This window comes from Eschrichtius robustus, chromosome 16 (genome assembly GCF_028021215.1).
Source record: "Eschrichtius robustus isolate mEscRob2 chromosome 16, mEscRob2.pri, whole genome shotgun sequence".
Classification (NCBI taxonomy): Eukaryota; Metazoa; Chordata; class Mammalia; order Artiodactyla; family Eschrichtiidae; genus Eschrichtius; species Eschrichtius robustus.
This window is the reverse complement of record NC_090839.1, coordinates 5772950-5790066: the sequence shown is the minus strand read 5'-3', so window position 1 is coordinate 5790066 and position 17117 is coordinate 5772950. Positions and strand designations below refer to the sequence as shown.

Here is a 17117-nt window from a genome sequence, read left to right as displayed (position 1 = left end):
CTCAGGGACTGCTCCAAAGAGGTCAGGGAGGAGCCAGGATATAGAGGAGTATTTGCAACAAAAACCAAAACTTCGGAACATCAAAAGATCACTGTTAATTAAAGAAAAAGCACACATCTCAGGTTAATGAATTTAGCGCTTTTCTATGTATGCGAAGATGCAAGAGTCTGGGCTCATTGAAATCATTCCTTTGATGTGCACCTTAACCATCTAGGGCCAGTATCCTGTTATTTTCCACCCTGAATCCCCTCAGGGTACACAGGGGTGGCTGCAGTGGCTGATGGCCGCAACATCCTTTGTTTACTGACATGGCAGGTGACATTTTTCGTCCACAGCAGAGTCCCGACTGCACAGGACATCACAATGCTGGTGCCTGGACATGTGGAGGGTTTGAGATCCTCGGGGCCTGGCTCTGCACGGCCGTGTGACCCACCGGTGGGGGGGTGCTGGTGCCAGGGCCTCGGGTTCAGTGCTCTTGTCAGACATGAAATTCCTAATAACTTTGGACAAGGTGCCCTGACAATTCTGTAGCGGGTCCTGCTGCAGAGACCCAGGGGTGGGCCTGTTTCTAGGGCTGGGGAAGGGAACAGAGGGAACAGGGGCACCCTCTGCTTGCTCTCCCCCAAGGATGGCCCATAGAGATGGAGGGATCCTTGGCACAGGGATGGACTTTTGAGGAGGCCAGAACTACTTCCCCTGCCCAGTCACCTTCTCAGAGGGGCCTCCGGGACCACTCTGGCCACTCCTGGATGGCAGCACCCTGATTTATTTCCTAATGGATAGTACATTGTATATTTACCTGTTTGTCTTGTTCATAGAAGCTCTGTGGGGTAGAGTGTGTTGCGTGCATTTCTGCATCCCCCACGCCCTGATAAATATTCGTCGAACGAATTACATTTACATATAAAAACAAAGCCTGTTTCACCTTTAATATAAGTTCCTGTACCGTAAGCTGCACTGGGGAAACGATTCAGACTCACTAAACATGGTTTGAATCGTTTGTATCTGATTCGCTAGACGGTGCGCTCCTCGAGAGCAGGGGCCAGGAACCCAGTGAGCACGTATTGCTCCCCCCAAAACACCCGGATGCGCCCCCTACCCATGTGCGCGCCCTGCCCCTGGGCTTCACCGGGGCACGTGGGGCGTGGCGTGGCGGGGCCGGACTACGCTTCCCGGCGGCCCCCGCGCGCCCGGGCGGGGATGAGGGGGCGGGGCCGGACGCCCGGGGCGGGGACTGGGCGGGCAGGGGGCGGGGCCGACTACAAAGCCCGGGTGGGCGACGAGGCGCAGAGTTCCCGCAGCGCCGGCAGGAACGCGACGCAGCGCAGTGCCGCGCGTGGAGCGGGAGCGACCCGCGAGTGGACGGGCCCGGCGGCTGGACCGGCGCCCCTGCTGCCCCGCTCGCTCCCCGCCGCCCCCAATGAGCGCAGCCCCACGCGGCCCGGGTCCGTAGGCGGCGGGCCACCCCCCATGCTGCTGCAGCCCGCGCCGTGCGCCCCGAGCGCGGGCTTCCCGCGGCCCCCGGCCGCCCTCGGCGCCATGCACGGCTCGCAGAAGGACACCACGTTCACCAAGATCTTCGTGGGCGGCCTGCCCTACCACACCACCGACGCCTCGCTCAGGAAATACTTCGAGGGCTTCGGGGACATCGAGGAGGCCGTGGTCATCACCGACCGCCAGACGGGCAAGTCCCGCGGCTACGGCTTCGTAAGTGGCCCCGCGGCCGGGCGCTCCCCGCCCCGCACTTATCGCGGCCGGGCCGCTGAGTCAGCCGGCGGGCGCACGCCAGCCCCGGGCGCCTCCCGCCGGCTCGGCACCTGCTGCCCCCTCTCGGGCTCCAGCCGGTCCTGCCCCCGCCCCCCAGGCCCGGTCTCCCTGCCCCCTCCCCACGCCCGGTTTAAAAGGGAGAGCCGCTGGGTTCAATTAGGACTCCGAAGTTTGTGGAGAGGTTCTCGGCACTTCCTGGAGCAACAAGCGAGCGAGGAGCCGGGCTTCGGCCCCGGCGCTCAGGAGCCCTGAAGCAACCCCCATTTTATTTTCCAGCAGCCCTCTCAGACACCCCAAACAACCTAAGTAAAAATCGCCCTGAAGACACCTCTTTTACTCCCTTTCTAACTAGGGTGTCCCCAAACACCTCCCATGAGGAAGTTCGTGGTCCGCACTGGCCGGGACCCCTGCCTCCCTTCGGGGTGGCCGTGTCTTCCCTGGGGGTTGTTTCCGTCCTTGAGGGCAGCGTTTCCTAGCACTTGAACTCGGGGGGAGGAGCCGGGGCCCAGGGGCAGCTTTGGGAGGGCCCCAGGCTGGGGTCAGAGGGGACTGGGCTGGGCGCCTTGGGTAATGGGCACGCGGGGCGGGGAAACGAGTGCCCCGTGCCGGGGCTCTCGAGCTCTCTCTCTGCTCCCCCCGCCGGCAAGGGAAGCCCCTGATGCGTCTGTGCTCCTCCAGGTGACCATGGCTGACCGGGCGGCAGCTGAGAGGGCTTGCAAAGACCCTAACCCCAACATTGACGGCCGCAAGGCCAACGTGAACCTGGCCTATCTGGGTGCCAAGCCGCGGAGCCTCCAGACGGGTGAGAGCCGTGTTTTCCTTCCCTGGCACTTCTGGTTGCTATATTCAGCGTTGGTATCTGTCGGGTGGAAAAGGCACCCCCCCCCCCACCTCCAGGGGTGGCAGTCGGCTGTCATGTGCTCCCAGAGAGCCGTCACAGAGCAGCCATCTCCCAGCTGGGAAGCTGAACCCCTTCCTCTAGCTGTGTGTGCCAGTGGGACAGGGCGAGGAGGGCACGTCACACAGTTGTCAGCTGTCCTCACGGGAGGGAGGAAGTTGGTCCCCGGGGCTGGAGGTTGGGAGGACAGACACCCAGAGGCTGCTGCCTCTCGGGTCCCTTGGCCTCCTTCGGCTGGGAGTTTTGGGGTTCATGTGGAGGTGGCCTGGGGAGGGGAAAGGAAGCTGATTAACGCTTTGGGTTAGAGGTGGATGGTTGTGAGGTTCTTTCCTGTGTCAGGCCGGGCCCCTAACTGGTCCCTCGTTTTAGGCTTTGCCATCGGCGTGCAGCAGCTGCACCCCACCTTGATCCAGCGGACTTACGGGTGAGTGGACGGCTGGCTGGGATGGGGGGCGGTAAGCAGGCCTTGGAAGCCAGGCCAGGGGGGCTGTGAGCTCCCTGGGTCTTTTAGTGCAGGCGCCCATCGGTCTGAGGGAGCCTCTTACCCTGGGACCGCCGACCCCACGGTGGTTGGTTGCGCTGTGTGCAACCACCTTTCTGTGCCTGAGAACCGACCTTTGCTCCAGCCTTTCAGAAGCGTCATTGTGTTTTGGGAGTGGGAGGGAGACAAGCTGGGAGAAGGGGGAGAAGGCAGGTTGCATTTCTCTGCCCCCCGGAAAAGGCCACACCACAGAGAGATGGGGAGTATGAGCCTGTGGAGCCTGTGGCCTGGGTTCAGGGCCCGGTTTCCCCTTGCTGGGTGCGTGACCTCCGCTCACGCAGCCACCAGTGCCTCAGTTTCCTCACCTGTGATATGGGATGGTGACAGCACCTCTGAGTTCTGTGGGTGGAGGCCTGGCATGGGCCCCGTGCAGGTTAGGTAAGTATGCTGGAAGGGTTTGCCAATTAGGAACCGGGCCAGGCTCTTTGAGGGCGCCCCTCTGACCTGCTCCAGTGCCCGACAGATGGCGGCAGCAGGTCACTGCCAACCGGTCCAATGTTTGCGAAGCTGCAACAGGTGAGCCGGGATCAGGACCAGATGTCCCCGCCCAAGTGGGCCCAGCCTGTGGGCTTTTTGTCTGATGTGCTTTAGAGCAGTGTGTCCCAGCCTCCTCCATCCGAAAAGGGCCTTCGTCGTCGTTGTCTTCTTTTTTTTTTTTTTTTTTAAACATCTAATAAGGTCTGGCAGCTGCTTGGGAAAGGGCAGAGACTTTAGGGGCACAAAGGAGCCTGCCATGCCGGCTGACTTCCCAGCCCTGTGATCGATGTCGGCTGTTTGCCCCAGTGCAGGGAGCGTGCTGATGGGGATGGGGGTTCTGGGGGGGCAGTTATAGAACAGGCAGCCCCTTTTAGAATGTTAGAACCTCTTAAGCTATCGGAGACTGAATCCCAGGCCCTGCGTTTTGTGCTGAAAGTTGCAAGTGTGTACGTGTGTGTGTGTGTGTGTGTGTGAGCGTGTGTGTACCTGCCCCAGAGGCTCGGTTTAAGGGGCCACCTGGCTCACTGGGGCAGTGTGAACCGGGCCCTGGAGCAGGCTGGGAGTTGGGCTTGGGTGGTCTGGGCAGGTCCACCATGATTCGGGGCTGCTTACCCTGACGGGCAGCCTCTGTGGCGGCACAGTGGCCCCCACGTGAATTGGAGGAAGTGTGTGAGCCCAGGTCCCGGTCTGTCCTCCTGAGAGGAAGCCTGGAGGGCGGCAGGGAGCAGGGGGTTCTGGTTTCCTTCTCGCCCTGGGACCTGCTTCACCTGTGTCTGCAGCCATCTTGGAAGGTGTTTGGGGACACCCCCGTCTTCCTGCCGTCACCCAGGTTCTTCCTGTTTGGGTTCAGGCCACACGAGGAGGGTGTCCTCACTTTCTGCAGCCCTGGCTCTGTTCCCCAGGGCAGGGGCTGGGCCCGGGGCTGGCACGGAGATCCGGGCGTGAGCCTCGAGCACACGCGGCTCTTCCCTGCTTGAAATGTGAACATAGCTTCCCGCTCGAGCCTGGGCTCCCTTGTGATCTGTCACAACTGCCTCTGGGACTTGGTGACCCTCAGCACTTGGCCTCTGGAGCCTGCAGACCTGGGTTCAAATCCTGACTTTGTCACTTACCAGTTGGTCCATCTCGGCAAGAGATGTTTTCTTTCTGAGCCTCTACTTTCCTCATCTGGAAAATGGGACTAATAACCACCTGAGGCAGTGCTGGCACGTGGGGCCGGGGGCTCTATACCTGTCTGCCTTCTCTCCTGCCCTCACGGCAGCCCTCAAAGGTTGGGACCGATATTACTCTTGCTTCTTAGGTGGGGAAACTGTGGCAAAGAAAGGTTAAAAAGGTTAACAACCTGTCCAGGGCGGCTGAAGTGACAGGATTTGAACCCACGTGGGCTGGCTCTGGAACGCGTGCTCTCAGCCGCTGCTCTGTGGGGCGGGTGGGTGGGAAGGGTGCTCCGACGGTTTCCCTCGTGGTCCTCAGAGCGCCACCCATGGGAGGGTGGTCAGGCGTCGGTCACAGATCTTACTGCCATGTGCTCCCGACTGCAGGCGACAGTGTTTTGTAAGTGAATCTGCTGGCTGGCCATTTGATACCTGTGACGGTGAAGAGGCCGCTGGCCCTATTTGTTGGTTACCAAGGGGGTGGAGACCCAAACAGGGACAGTCCAGCTCTGCATTTCCAGCGGCTGGTGGACTGCAGCCTCTCAGAGCTGTGCCGCCTCCCACCAGGCCTTGCTGAGACCCCAGGGGGCAGGGGGGCAGGAGCGGTGCCGGGCCGGGCTTTTGGGGTCAGTTGTCTCCTGCCAGCGCCCGCCCGCCTGGCTGGAGAGTTGGGCCGTCAGCGTCCCTTTTGATTTTGCAAACAACGGGCCGGGGCCCGGCCGGGCCTGACTCAGCGGTCAGTGGTGTCGGCTCTGGGCTGGCAGCAAGGCCCGGGCAGCCCAGAGTTTGCAAACCCGTTAACCCTCTCCTGCCCGGCGGAACTCTCCCTGACTTTCTGGCCCCGATCGTGTGCCTGGGACAGCTCTGAAGATTCCACAGCTCGCTTTTGGGCAAGGCCACTGCGGAATCCTTGTCTGGCTGGGTCGTAAATGTCAGCATGGAAAGATTTGCCAAAGAACTTTTACACTCTTTGCTTTTTGCTTGGATTCCCTGCCCGCAGTTTTTCTTTTCTTCAAGAACGGGACTTTTCAGGACCTAATGCGACCGGGACATTTCCGTCATGTTAACTACATGGGGCCGAGGGTTAGAGTTAGGGTTAGGGTTTGAAGAAGGCTTCTTTGGCAGGTGGCAGGTGGCTTGATCACAGGGTGGGGACTGTGGCCATAGACCACCCAGCCGACCGGCCCTTTGCTGATGGGGTGGGACAGTCAGCAGACCGCAGGCACAGGTCCAGGCAGAGCGTTGGGTCTGGCTTGGAAGGGGCCTCTCAGTGTCAGGGCTGTCTGTCCAGGCCTGAGCCTGAGGCTTGTAGGAGCTGAGGTTTGTCCCAGGCCTGGCTGCACTGGGAGCCTCTCCTTGGGTTATTTTTGAAGGGCCAACTGCTTCTCTGGGCTCAGCTCCCCAGCCCAGCTTCTCAAGGGTGCCTTGTTGTGGGCTCCACAGCCGTCCACTGCGAGCCGCCCCCCTGGGTGCCGGGTTGGGGCCAGTCCCTAGGTCCCAGATGGCAGGACAGGGTCCCGGGGCTGCTGGGTGTCAGGCAGGCCTTGTGCTGGAGCGAGGCCCCGGGCTCGAGGCCAGGCCCAGCCCCTTCTCTCCGGGCTCATCTCCCCGTCTGCGGGGTGGGGACTGTGTCGGTGCCACCTCCCAGGGCCGACTGGGGATGGGACCCTCTCCCCAGCACGTGCACACGCCGTTCGGCCTAGAGTTTCAGGGCCCCTACACCCTCTGTGTGAAGGGCCCCGGTGCCCAGATTGAGACCCGCTGCCCTTGCTGTGACCAGGCCGTGGGTGTGTGCCTGCCCAGGGGGTCTGAGCAGAGTGTTTGGGTCCCCAGGGCTGGAGAGGGGCCAGAGAATGACAGGAAGATGTCACGGAGCACAAGGGGCTGGGCGGAAGGCCGAGAGCTGTTCCCAGAATCCTTCATTCATCCAGTATTTATTGAGCGCCTGCTGGATACTTTGAATAAGAAAGATGTGGTTGGTTCTCCATCTTGCTTTCTGGCAGGGAAGCCAGACCATTAGACATCCTTGTGGGCACGTGAGGGCCGAGGTGGTGACGGGGACAGCTGAACAGGGCAGCTGGCTGGCGGAGGGCCTCGTGGGCTGGGACAGGCCTGTGTCGAGATTGTAACGGTGGGTGGGTGATTGTGCGTGCGATACAGAATCATGGACTTACACCCAAGGACCCCCCTGAACTGGTGAAATCCGAGCAAGGCCCGGAGCCAAGCTCAGAGCGGTGCACCGGCGTGCGGCTCCTGGGTTTGGTAGCGTGTTGGGTTATGAGACGTCACCACTGGGGACACCACGGGAGGGCCCGTGGGGCCTCTCTCTACTGTGTTTGCACTTTCCGGAGAGTCTCTCGTGATTTCATGACACGAAGTAAATAAAGCGGGGGGGAGTCGCAGCGCCTTGAACAGGGGGCCCGCACCTTGGAGGTGTGGCAGGAAGTGAGGTCAGAGCCGGAGGGTATGGGGGCAGAGAGGAAGCTGGTGCCCTCCCGTGTGGCATCACGTGGCTTGTTTTTACTTTCAGGGTGTCTGGGGTGGCCCTGCCCCTCCCCAGCCCGTCGCTTCCTGTTTGGCACTCGCTGGAGCGAGGAGTGGGCCGGCGCGTGGCCCTCCCTGGCGGGTGGCCCGCGCACACCTGTTGTTTGTCCCCGTCTGCTGTAACAGACACTGGCCTCTGGGGCGGTTCTCGGGCTCCTGTCCAAGGATGAGCTCTTCGCCGGCCCCAGTGGCCCTGGCGGGAGGGGCCCCCGTTACCGAGGCCTCGTCAGGAAGCCTCCGGTCGAAGGGAGAGGCCTGACCACACGCAGGCTGATGTGGGCATCTCACTCGGCCTCACGGGTGTGTCCCAGGGCAGGGACCCGGGTGGGGGGCTCCCAAGTGGGCCGGGCCGCCCCTTCTCACTGCAGCGGGAGGAGGCCGTGTAAGGAGCCTGCAAGCCCCACGACTTGTCTGTGTGACCCCTTGTTCTCGCGCCGAGTTTTCGTCCTTGAGCCTCAGTTTCCCCATCTGCCACGTGGACGTGTTGCGTGCCCTGCAGCGTGCTGACGGGGGGCGGGGTGCATGTGGATCATTCTCCTGACCCCTCCCGCGTGGCTGAAAGGAGGAAGCTGTGCTTTCATTCAGCCAGTTTGTGGCAGGTTGGGGACTTCGTGGAGACGGAGGGAGTCCTGGCCCTGCTTGTGATCATGGAGCTTCCTTTGGCAGAGCGGTGGCGGCTCGGGTGGCGACAGGCGCTCTGGGGGGAGAGGAGCAGCTGGGCAGGGGAGGCTGGTGTGAGTGGTGTGGGCAGTGGGAGACTGGCGGGGTCAGAGGCCCAGCAGGGTGGCCTCAGCTCACGTCGGGCCACGGTGGCCCAGGGGAGCATTTGGATTTGCCTGAGTGCTGGGGGGCCGCTGTGGGCCCTGAGCAGATGAGGGCCGGGTCACTTGCGTCTTTAGAGGGTCTCTTCAGCTGCTGGGTAGGCCTGAACCACCGAGGCCAGGGTCGGGGCCCCGCTAGCGGACCTCGCAGTGATCCGGTCCACACGCGAGGCCGTGGTGGCCGCCCGGGAGTGAGGAGCTGTGGGATTCTGAGCACATTGAAAGAATGTGTGAAAGAAAGTCTGAGAAGATTCTAGAACTTTGGGCCTGAGCTAATGGCGGGTCAGTTGGCCTTGGCTGTGAGGGGAGGCTGCAGTTTGGGGGGAAGGGCGGGCGTCTGGGTTTGGACAGGTTCCGGTGGAGATGCCGGGCCAGGGTCTGGCACTGCCCCTCGGGAGATGCGTTTTACCTGCTTTGTGGTCCGACGGCCCCAGAAAGCCTGGATGTCCCCGCTCTGGAGAGCCCTGGGAGGCCCCTCCCCGGCCTGAGGCTCCTGAGTTGTGCCCCAGCGGCCGCCGGCTTCTCCGACCCATCGGGCCAAACCTCCAGAGAGCAGAGAAAGTGAAATGGGTTCATTTGCCTTTGTTATTTTTATTTTTGGGGCTAGCTGTGCATTCACAGAATGAGTGCTTGGGGCCACAGCTGACCCCTTTTCGCTGACAGTTTTGCTTTGAGTGTGTGGGCGGCGTGCCCGTCTGTCTCCCGGGCGTCGGCCCCCTCGGCCCCCCTCACCTGCCCCGGCATCCCCAGATGCTCCTGCTCAGACCCCAAGACCTCTGCCTGCAGGGCTCCAGGGGAGGCTCTGTCGGACTCTGTAGCACCCTCAGTTTACAGATGGGGAAACGAGGCCAGAGAGGGCCGACGGACTTGGACAGGCACGGCCAGGAGCCAGACTCGGGGTCTCGCCCCTCCGCCCTGGTCTCCATCGGGCCGAGTCAGCTGGGCGGCTCCTGGCTGTGGGCCGCTCACCCTGGGCGCGTGGGTCCAGGCGGAGATCTCGGCCGTCACCCTTTCAGCAGCGGTTGCTCAGCCTGAGCGTGTGCCCCTCCAGGATGGTCTGGCCTTTTGAACCTGGCCGGCTGCAGCTCCCTTCCCAGTCTGGGGGTTTGGGGGTTTGCTTTGCCCAGGCCCTGGGCATCGGGTCAACTGACTTTTAGATTCTAACCCCAAACCTGACCGTCCTGCTAGCTGGTTTGCTTTTCCCTCCAGGGCCCTGGGCTGCCCTCCATGGGGCTGGGCTGGGAGGGCCTTTGGTCCATCCTGGCTGGGTGGGGGCCGATCTTGCCCTCTCTCAGCCTCGAGGAGGGGGTCTCTGGGGTGTGGAGAGGAGGCAGTCCCGGCCCCCGGGGTCGAGGCCGAGGCTGGCAGGTGCAGAGCCAGACTTGAACTGAGGCTGCGGGTTCTGCTTCCCCAGGGTCCCCGGCTGTGCCAGCCGGGCTGCTTCCTCTGCCTCCCCAGGGCCGTGACTCCCGGCCCAGGAAGCGGCAGCAGCCCCGGAGGGGCCTCTTTGCCACCGGGTGCCCACAGGGCCCTTGGCACTCGGCAGGGGCTGGCTAGGCGCTTGGGACCCAGCGGTCCAGGCCAGGTTCCCGCCCTCGTGGGGCTTGCGTTCTCGTGGGGAAGACAGCGGCACAGAAGGTGGATGACAGGGCGGTTTGGGGTTGTAGGAAGGAAGGCCGGCCGGCGGGGGTGGGGTGTGGTCGGGCAAGGCCTCCGAGGAGGTGAGGTTTGAGCTGTGGGAAGAAGCCTGCCAGCAGCGGGAACAGCAGGTGCAAAGGCCCTGTGCTCGGAGAAGCACGTGCACTGGGGGGACAGAAAGGAGCTCTGGGTGGCCGGAGTGGGGACAGTGGGCTGGAGGTAAGCTGGGGAGGTAGGCTGAGGGAGGCCCTGGGGGGTGGGGAGCAGTCGGGGTTTGGCTCTGGGCGAAGGGGAGGCCCCTGTGGGGACGTGCCTGAGTGGCGTGGTCTCCCGGACTGTTTTTAAGACGACCCCTGGCCGCCGGGTAGGGGGCGGCGCAGCAGGCCTGCCAGGTCTGGGTGGATGCAGGCTTGCTGCTGGGGGATGGGGGGAGAACGGGGGGAATTGGGGGACCGGGGCGTGGGTGGGGTGGACGTGGGCAGGGGAGTCCCCGAGGACAGAGCGTGTCAGGCCTGTGCCCTTTTCAGAAGCCTGCAGAACAAGCACGCGGAGGCCGGCAGCACCCTGACCTTTCTGGGGAGTAGGTGGGGCGCTGAGGAACCCGCTGGACACAGACCCTGTTCCCCGGTGCCAGGCGCCTGGGACCTCCCCCCTTGTGGTGTGCGGGCCTGGGAAGGGGGCGCAGGGGCTGTGCTCAGATGGGGCCAGCTGGTGGTTTGGCTGGGGTTTCCTTCTCACCGAAGAGTCCAGTGGGTTCCCGTGGGGGATGCTGTGTGTGTGCACCAGCTCAGTCCCTTGGTCCCCGCCTGGCCGTTTCCCAGCCCTCTGCATGGGTGTCTGTGGTCGTGACAATGGTATTTGCCTTTTTCTTTGTAGTTTACAGCGGGGTCTTGACCTTGCCGTGATGCTGGAGGATTCTTCATGGTCAGCGGGAGGGGCCATCCTGTGCGCTGTGGGATGTTGGTAGCGTCCCCGGCCTCCACCCGCTGGCTGCCACTGGCAGCCCCCCAACCCCCAGTGTGACAACCAGGAATGTCCCAGACGCAGCTGAGCGTCCCCTGGGGGCAGAGCCGCTGTGGCTGAGAAATGCTGTTCTGGTGGAGGGTCTCGGTTCTCAAGCCCTGACGGCAGCCTCTGCCAGACCCGTTTTACAGATGGGAAAACTGAGACTCACAGAAACTCTGTAACTTGAGCGCAGAGCTGAGGGCCCCGGTCCCCTTCCTGGGGGTTGGAGGGGGAGCTTCGCAGCGTCCTCCCCCCTTGACTCAGCAGTGCGTACCCAGTGGCAGAACCCACACCAGCCACTGTCTCCCTGGCTGTGTGATTGCCAGTCCCTCGGCCTCTCTGAGTCTTGGTTTCACTCTCTGGGCAATAGGGTAATAGCAGCACCTGTTTTATGGCTGTCAAATGCTTCGTAAGTTATCTTGGGCTTTTCACAAAGAGTGGGGAGTGGGGACAGGGTGCTTGAGGGAAACAGGTGAACAGATACAGACACGCAGTGTCCCCGCAGGTTAGGAAACAAGGGAGTCCCCCTTCCTCTCACCCTGAAGCTTTTTCGCCCACACCGTGTCTGAGCGTCCCCCAGCAGGGCAGCTCTGTGGTGGCCAGAGCAGAGCTTAGTCCTGACGACACTGAGTGTCAGAAACCTGGTAAACGTGACGGCTGCCTTGGCCGGCAGCCTTGAGGCAGGTGTGGCCAGAAACCTGTCATTTTAGAGCCCCGGGTACTTCTGCCGTGTGGACAGTGTGTGCCTGGTCCAGGCAGTGGTTCTGCGTGCCAGTATCCAAACCCTGGGCGCCTGTCAGATGCAGATTCCCGGACCCCATCTGACTTGGCAGTCTGTGGGGATCCACATTTTTAGCAAATGCCGTCTGAGGCAGTGGTGCGCCTGCCTGTGTTGGGAGAAGTTCTGGGCTCAAAGCTTCCACAGCCTCCCACTAAGGAATGTTCTAGGGTTCCGGGAGCCGCGTGGGGCTCACGTGGTGGGGGCATCGATGACGCCCAGGACGGCACAGTGGGCACCGCACCAAGGCACGCTCCGTCGTGTCTCCTCTGGCTCCCTTCAGAGAGGCATCCAGACGGCCGGGGCCCCTTGTCTTTCTCGGAGGGGTCTGTGCCCGCCGGCTGTTTGTCAGCACTGCGTGTCCAGCCCCTCCCGCGGCCAGGCCCTGGGCGAGGCACCACCTGCTCATGTGAGGTCCAGTGGGGGAGATGGGCCAGGAGCTCAGGCTCTGAGCAGCTGCCCCCTCCTCCGAAAAGCCTCTCCCGACCACTCCCAGCTCTGGTTCACGGGTTGGTGTGTTCGTGTGCCTCTGGGATCCAAGCGCTGAGAGGCCAGGGACTGGGTCGTGTGCTCACCGCTGCATCCTTGCCCAGAGCACACCCGCAGACACGTGAGAAGGCTGGTTGCAGCTTGGGAGGCCAAGGCGGCATTCGAACCCAGGCCCCACTCTGTTCAGGGCTCTTGTTCCCACCAGGGAGGCAGGAGCGGGTGGGCAGCAGAAACTCCCAATAGGGCGGAGAGGGAGCGCGGGTGCCATGGCCTGGGCCATGGCGCAGGGCTCCTGGCCACAGCTGCCTGGCTTCCTGACAAGCGGCAGTGTGTGGCCTTGGCGACCATAGGCGTGCTGCCGCCCAGGAGGGCACACGACGGGGAGGCGGGGACCCGGTGTAGGAACTCCCTGGCGGGGGGGAGCTGGGGCCCCTCCGGGACCGGCCAGGTGTGCCCAGGCTCTCACCCCCAGGGGTTTGCTGCTGGATCATGGGGCTGTGGTGCCCGTCACCACCCCAGCTCATTCCTCACTGGGTTGTTCACCCCTCGCTCAGGATTTGCTCCTTATATTTGTGCGTTTATTGTGGTAAAGTACACATAACCTAAAATCTGCTGTTTTAGGGCATTAAATATATTCACAGAGTCGTGCGGCCATCACCACTATCTGATTCAGAACTTTTTCGTCACCCAGAAGGAGACCCATAGCCCTCACTCCCCTTCCCTGCTTTCCGAAGCCCCTGCAGTGTAACCACTTTGTCTCTGGGTTTGCTTTTGTGGAGATTTCACCTGAATGGAATCATTCAGTCTGTGGCCTTTTGTGTCTGGCCTCTTTCACTCAGCATCGTGTCCTCAAGGTTCATCCACACAGTGGCGTGTGTCAGCGCGTTATTCTTTTTTCTGGGGGAATGACACTCCTTGGCGTGGATACACTGCAGTCTGGAAATCCATTCATCGGTGGATGGACGCTTGCTTTTCCTTTTTGGCTGTTGCGAGTAGTGCTTCTTATTCCCCTTTGTGCCTGTGAATCCACTTGCCTTGTAGAGATGCTCGGACCCACATGCAACCCTTACACAGCCTCCTTCCAGGCCTTTTCTTTGCGTTCAAAACATTGCCCCACATAAAGTTGCCCTCAGTCAGCTCTTGGACCCATAAAAACGGCAGTTTCATACAATTCCACCTCACCCATCCTTAGCATGGATATAAATACACATTTGATTTTTTTTAGCATGAACATTATCACCATTCAGTATAAATATCACAGTTTTGCATAAACAGTATCTCTGTTCTGTGGCTTGGCTTTCTCTCCCGGCAGCGTGGAGGGGAGCGGCTTGGGGCTGAGTGTGGACCTCGTCCTGCTGCCATGTGGGGTGGCCTGGGGGACACTGGACGCTGCTCTGTCCCCGTGGACAACACTCGGGTTTCTCTGCTTTTTCGCTGTTCCCAGGGGTGCCGCCGGGACCCACTGAGCCCCTGTCCTTGTTCGGAAGGGAGGGCTGCTGGATGCCGAGGGGCCTGGCGGGGGCAGGGAGCCCAGCTTCCAGGGCCCGGCTTTCTGTCCACTTGCTCTCCCAAAGCTGCCCCAGTTTCTGCCCCTGCCAGGCCTGCGGGAGCGCCGGGAGGGAAGGTTTCCCTTTTTCTTTCAAAGCAGCTTCTCTTCGGAATGGAAGGGGGGCAGGTCAGGGGTCCGGGGCCTGTCTTACAGGCGTGGAGGGAGGTTGGGGTGGCCCCCAGGTGTGTAGCCATGTCAGCCTCATCCTGTGTGACTTGTGCAGGCCTGAGAGGAGGGGGAGGAGCTGATGCTGGAGGCCACGGCGTCTGCCCCGCCGAGGCCGCTCTGTGCCCACCGCTGCCGTGGGGCCCGGTGCCGGCTGCCGGAGTGGGCACCTGCTGGTACTGCCTTCCCGAGCCTCAGGTTCTCCGTCTGCGACGTGTGGGGTCGCCCCTACAGTGGAGGGCTGCGCGCACGGGGCCCGCGGTGGGCAGCCTGCAGGGAGGGACGAGTGTGGGCTGCAGCTCTCAGCTCCCAGGCTGATGCCCGGGGGACCCTGGGCGAGGCACCTCCAAGACCAGTTTTTCTGTTGTAAAATGAGACGGTTACCTGAAGGCCAACCTGGGGGAAGTTTCAGCCGGTTACTGCGTGTGAGGCGTGGCCACCGGCCTGCTGAGCCTTGTCCCTGAGGCTCTGGCCGTCATCTTTGCTCGCGGCACCGTCATTGCGGTTACACTTGTACTACGTCGTTGTCCTCATTCACTCAGCAAGTGAGCCCCTGCCCGGGCCAGGGTCTGTGTTGTCTGTTCACGGGTGGCTGACGTTGTAGTCAGGGGAGACAGATGTGGTAAACAAGTAAATTGCGCGGGGTGTCACTGTGGGGGTGGCAGATGCTGGGAAGATGAACCCAGGGAAGTGGGGGGACAGGGCTGGCTTCATGGACATGTGACCTGGGTGATCACACAGGGACCTGTGCTCAGAAGGGCTTGTGCTGGATTTGATGCTTTGGTGCTGAAATTGTTCATGATTTTTAAACTCCCCACCCCTGCCCCCAAATCATGTGTTGCTCCTGTGGGGGACGGGTGGTGTTTGGTGTGTAGGGTGGGATGGGGGAGCTGCCTGGACGGGTTCACGGAGGAGACATTTGAGTGCAAACTTGAAGAGGGGAGGTGGGAGCCCTGTGGGTCGCTGGGGAAAGTGCTGTGCAGGTTGTGGGCATGGCCAGTGCAAAGGCCCTGTGGTAGGAGCACCATTATTGTTGTAAATGCACCCATTTTACAGATGAGGAAGTAGAGATGCCGGAGGGGGGACACAGCATCACCCGGCTCTTCCGGCACCTCCACTCCACCCGAGCCGCTGTGTTTCCCCGCTCTGTCGCCTGACCCTGACCCTGACCCTCTCTTCTTGGCCCCCACAGGCTGACCCCCCACTACATCTACCCACAAGCCATCGTCCAGCCCAGCGTGGTGATCCCGGCGGCCCCAGTCCCGTCACTGTCCTCGCCCTACATTGAGTACACGCCGGCCAGCCCGGCCTACACCCAGTACCCGCCGGCCACCTACGACCAGTACCCGTATGCCGCCTCGCCCGCCACAGCCGCCAGCTTTGTGAGCTACGGCTACCCGGCCGCCGTGCCCCAGGCCCTCTCGGCCACGGCCCCCGCGGGCACTGCCTTCGTGCAGTACCAGCCTCAGCAGCTGCAGCCTGACAGGATGCAGTGAGGGCCGTTTCTGCCCCTGCAACTGCGGCTCCATCACCACGCGCTGGGCGGGTGCCGGCCGAGCCCAGGGGTGCACACCGCACCTGTGCCTCGGGAGACCCCGCGGGACCCCGCCTGCACCCTGGGCGGCCCAGAGACCACTTCTCTTTACACCCAGGACCGTCGCGCCTTGAGGGAGGACTTTGAGAGAAAAGAGTGACCGAGAGCCATTTGAAGATCAGCCTGAATGTCGCACACGCACTGTCCCCGCCCTCCCGCACCCCTGGAGCCCGCGGGCGGTCCCCCCAGCATCCTGTGGGGCCTTCTGGACCCTCCACAGACCCCGGCGGCCCTCTGGGGTGAGCAGAAACTTTGTCCCGCTCAGAGAGGCCTTACTCCAGGGAAGCCCAGGATCGCGAAGTGTGTTGACTGTCGTCGCTCCGTCTGCACAGCTCTGAACCGTGCACGGGGGGGATCGCCGGCCTCCTGAGTTCCCATTTTCTAAATGCTGGCCCTGGGGTGCTCCCCCTCCCCCCGGCCCCCAGGCGCCCAGGTGCGGCAGGGCCACCGGTGACCAGCGACGGGGCAGCTGGCCGTGGTCCTTTACGTCGAAGCACTGCGACTTTTTTTTCTTACCGTCATTGTTTTGCTACTAAGATGATTTCAGAATTTCAGTCTATTTTTTCAGCAGAGACTCCCACCACCAAGAATCCAAAACCTGTTTTTGACTTTGAGAGACTCGCTTTTGTCGATGGCTCTACACCCGAGGAGCCAGTGACAGTATTTCTGTGATAAGGTGTCTGCTGGCCCGAGTGCCCGAGCCCCTCAGAGGGTAGGCGTCTCCAGACAGTAAGTTGTCTTAAGCTTGTCCCCCTCCCTATGGCCGTGACGGGGTTGCGGGCCGAGGGGCCAGACCACAGCATCCTGGCCGGCAGGGTGGAGGCTCAAGAGTGCCCCCCGCGTCCCCTCGCGGTGTCGCCTGCTGTGTATGTACCAGCCCGAGCAGCTGTGGGATTGAGCTGAGACACATCTGCTTGCCTTGGGGGCTCGGGGACGGGGGAGGTGACAGTTCCCACAGCCCGCGATGGGGCTCCTGGAGGGGGAGGGGAGAGTGAGATGAGGGGACAGGCCTGAGGGGGTTGGGGCGTGAGGGCTGCTCCTGCAGACCTACCTCAGGGAAGTGGGAGGCCTCGGGGCTGCTGCACACGGGCAGGCGCTTCCCTGCACGCCGGGGCAGAGTCAAGGCCCAGAAAGCAAAGGTAGCTCAGATTCTAATAATATTTTTATTAGAATGTTCTGATTATAAAAATAAAACTTGTTTTCTTTAAAGAGAAAGTGGGTCTGTAGTTTTTCCCTCGAAGTGGGCGCCTCTGACCCCCATAGCCACCGGGCTCGGTCTCTGATGTGCTCAGAGCAGGGCCCTGGGGGCAGAGGCTGGGCGGCTCCACCAGAGCCAGGTGGAACAGGGGGCGGCTCCTTGGAGAAAGCAGGGCACTGCTGGCAGAACCCGGGCAGGAGCTGCTGAGAAGGCATAGGCGCAGGTGTCCAGACCCCCGGCCCTCAGGGTGCTGGCAGCCGGGCGCGGCGCAAGTCAGGAAGGGACGTCTGGGTGTGCAGGAGAGGGGCTCCATCCCGGGATGGTCCCGTCCCAGCCTCTCCCACCATCCAGCTGGAGCCCCGACTCAGCACTGGGGGAATCACGGGGGCCTCCTGGAGGGGGTGTGAAGGCTGGAGAGGAGGTTCATTCACTCATTGCCTCACTTTCTCCCTCATTCATTCATTCTAAGAAATGGCGTGTGCCGGATCACATGCAGAGC

At 62.0% G+C, this 17117-nt stretch overlaps 1 protein-coding gene across 1 annotated transcript; it reads left to right on the top strand.

Moving 5' to 3' along the window:
* Positions 1 to 1282: 1282 nt before the first annotated feature.
* Positions 1283 to 16383, top strand: RBM38 (RNA binding motif protein 38). Its single transcript, XM_068566076.1, has 4 exons — positions 1283 to 1707; positions 2446 to 2569; positions 3035 to 3089; positions 15019 to 16383. Exons 1-4 carry the CDS (start codon positions 1471 to 1473, stop codon positions 15320 to 15322), a joined length of 720 nt encoding a protein of 239 aa, XP_068422177.1. The 5' UTR covers positions 1283 to 1470; the 3' UTR covers positions 15323 to 16383.
* Positions 16384 to 17117: the final 734 nt, after the last annotated feature.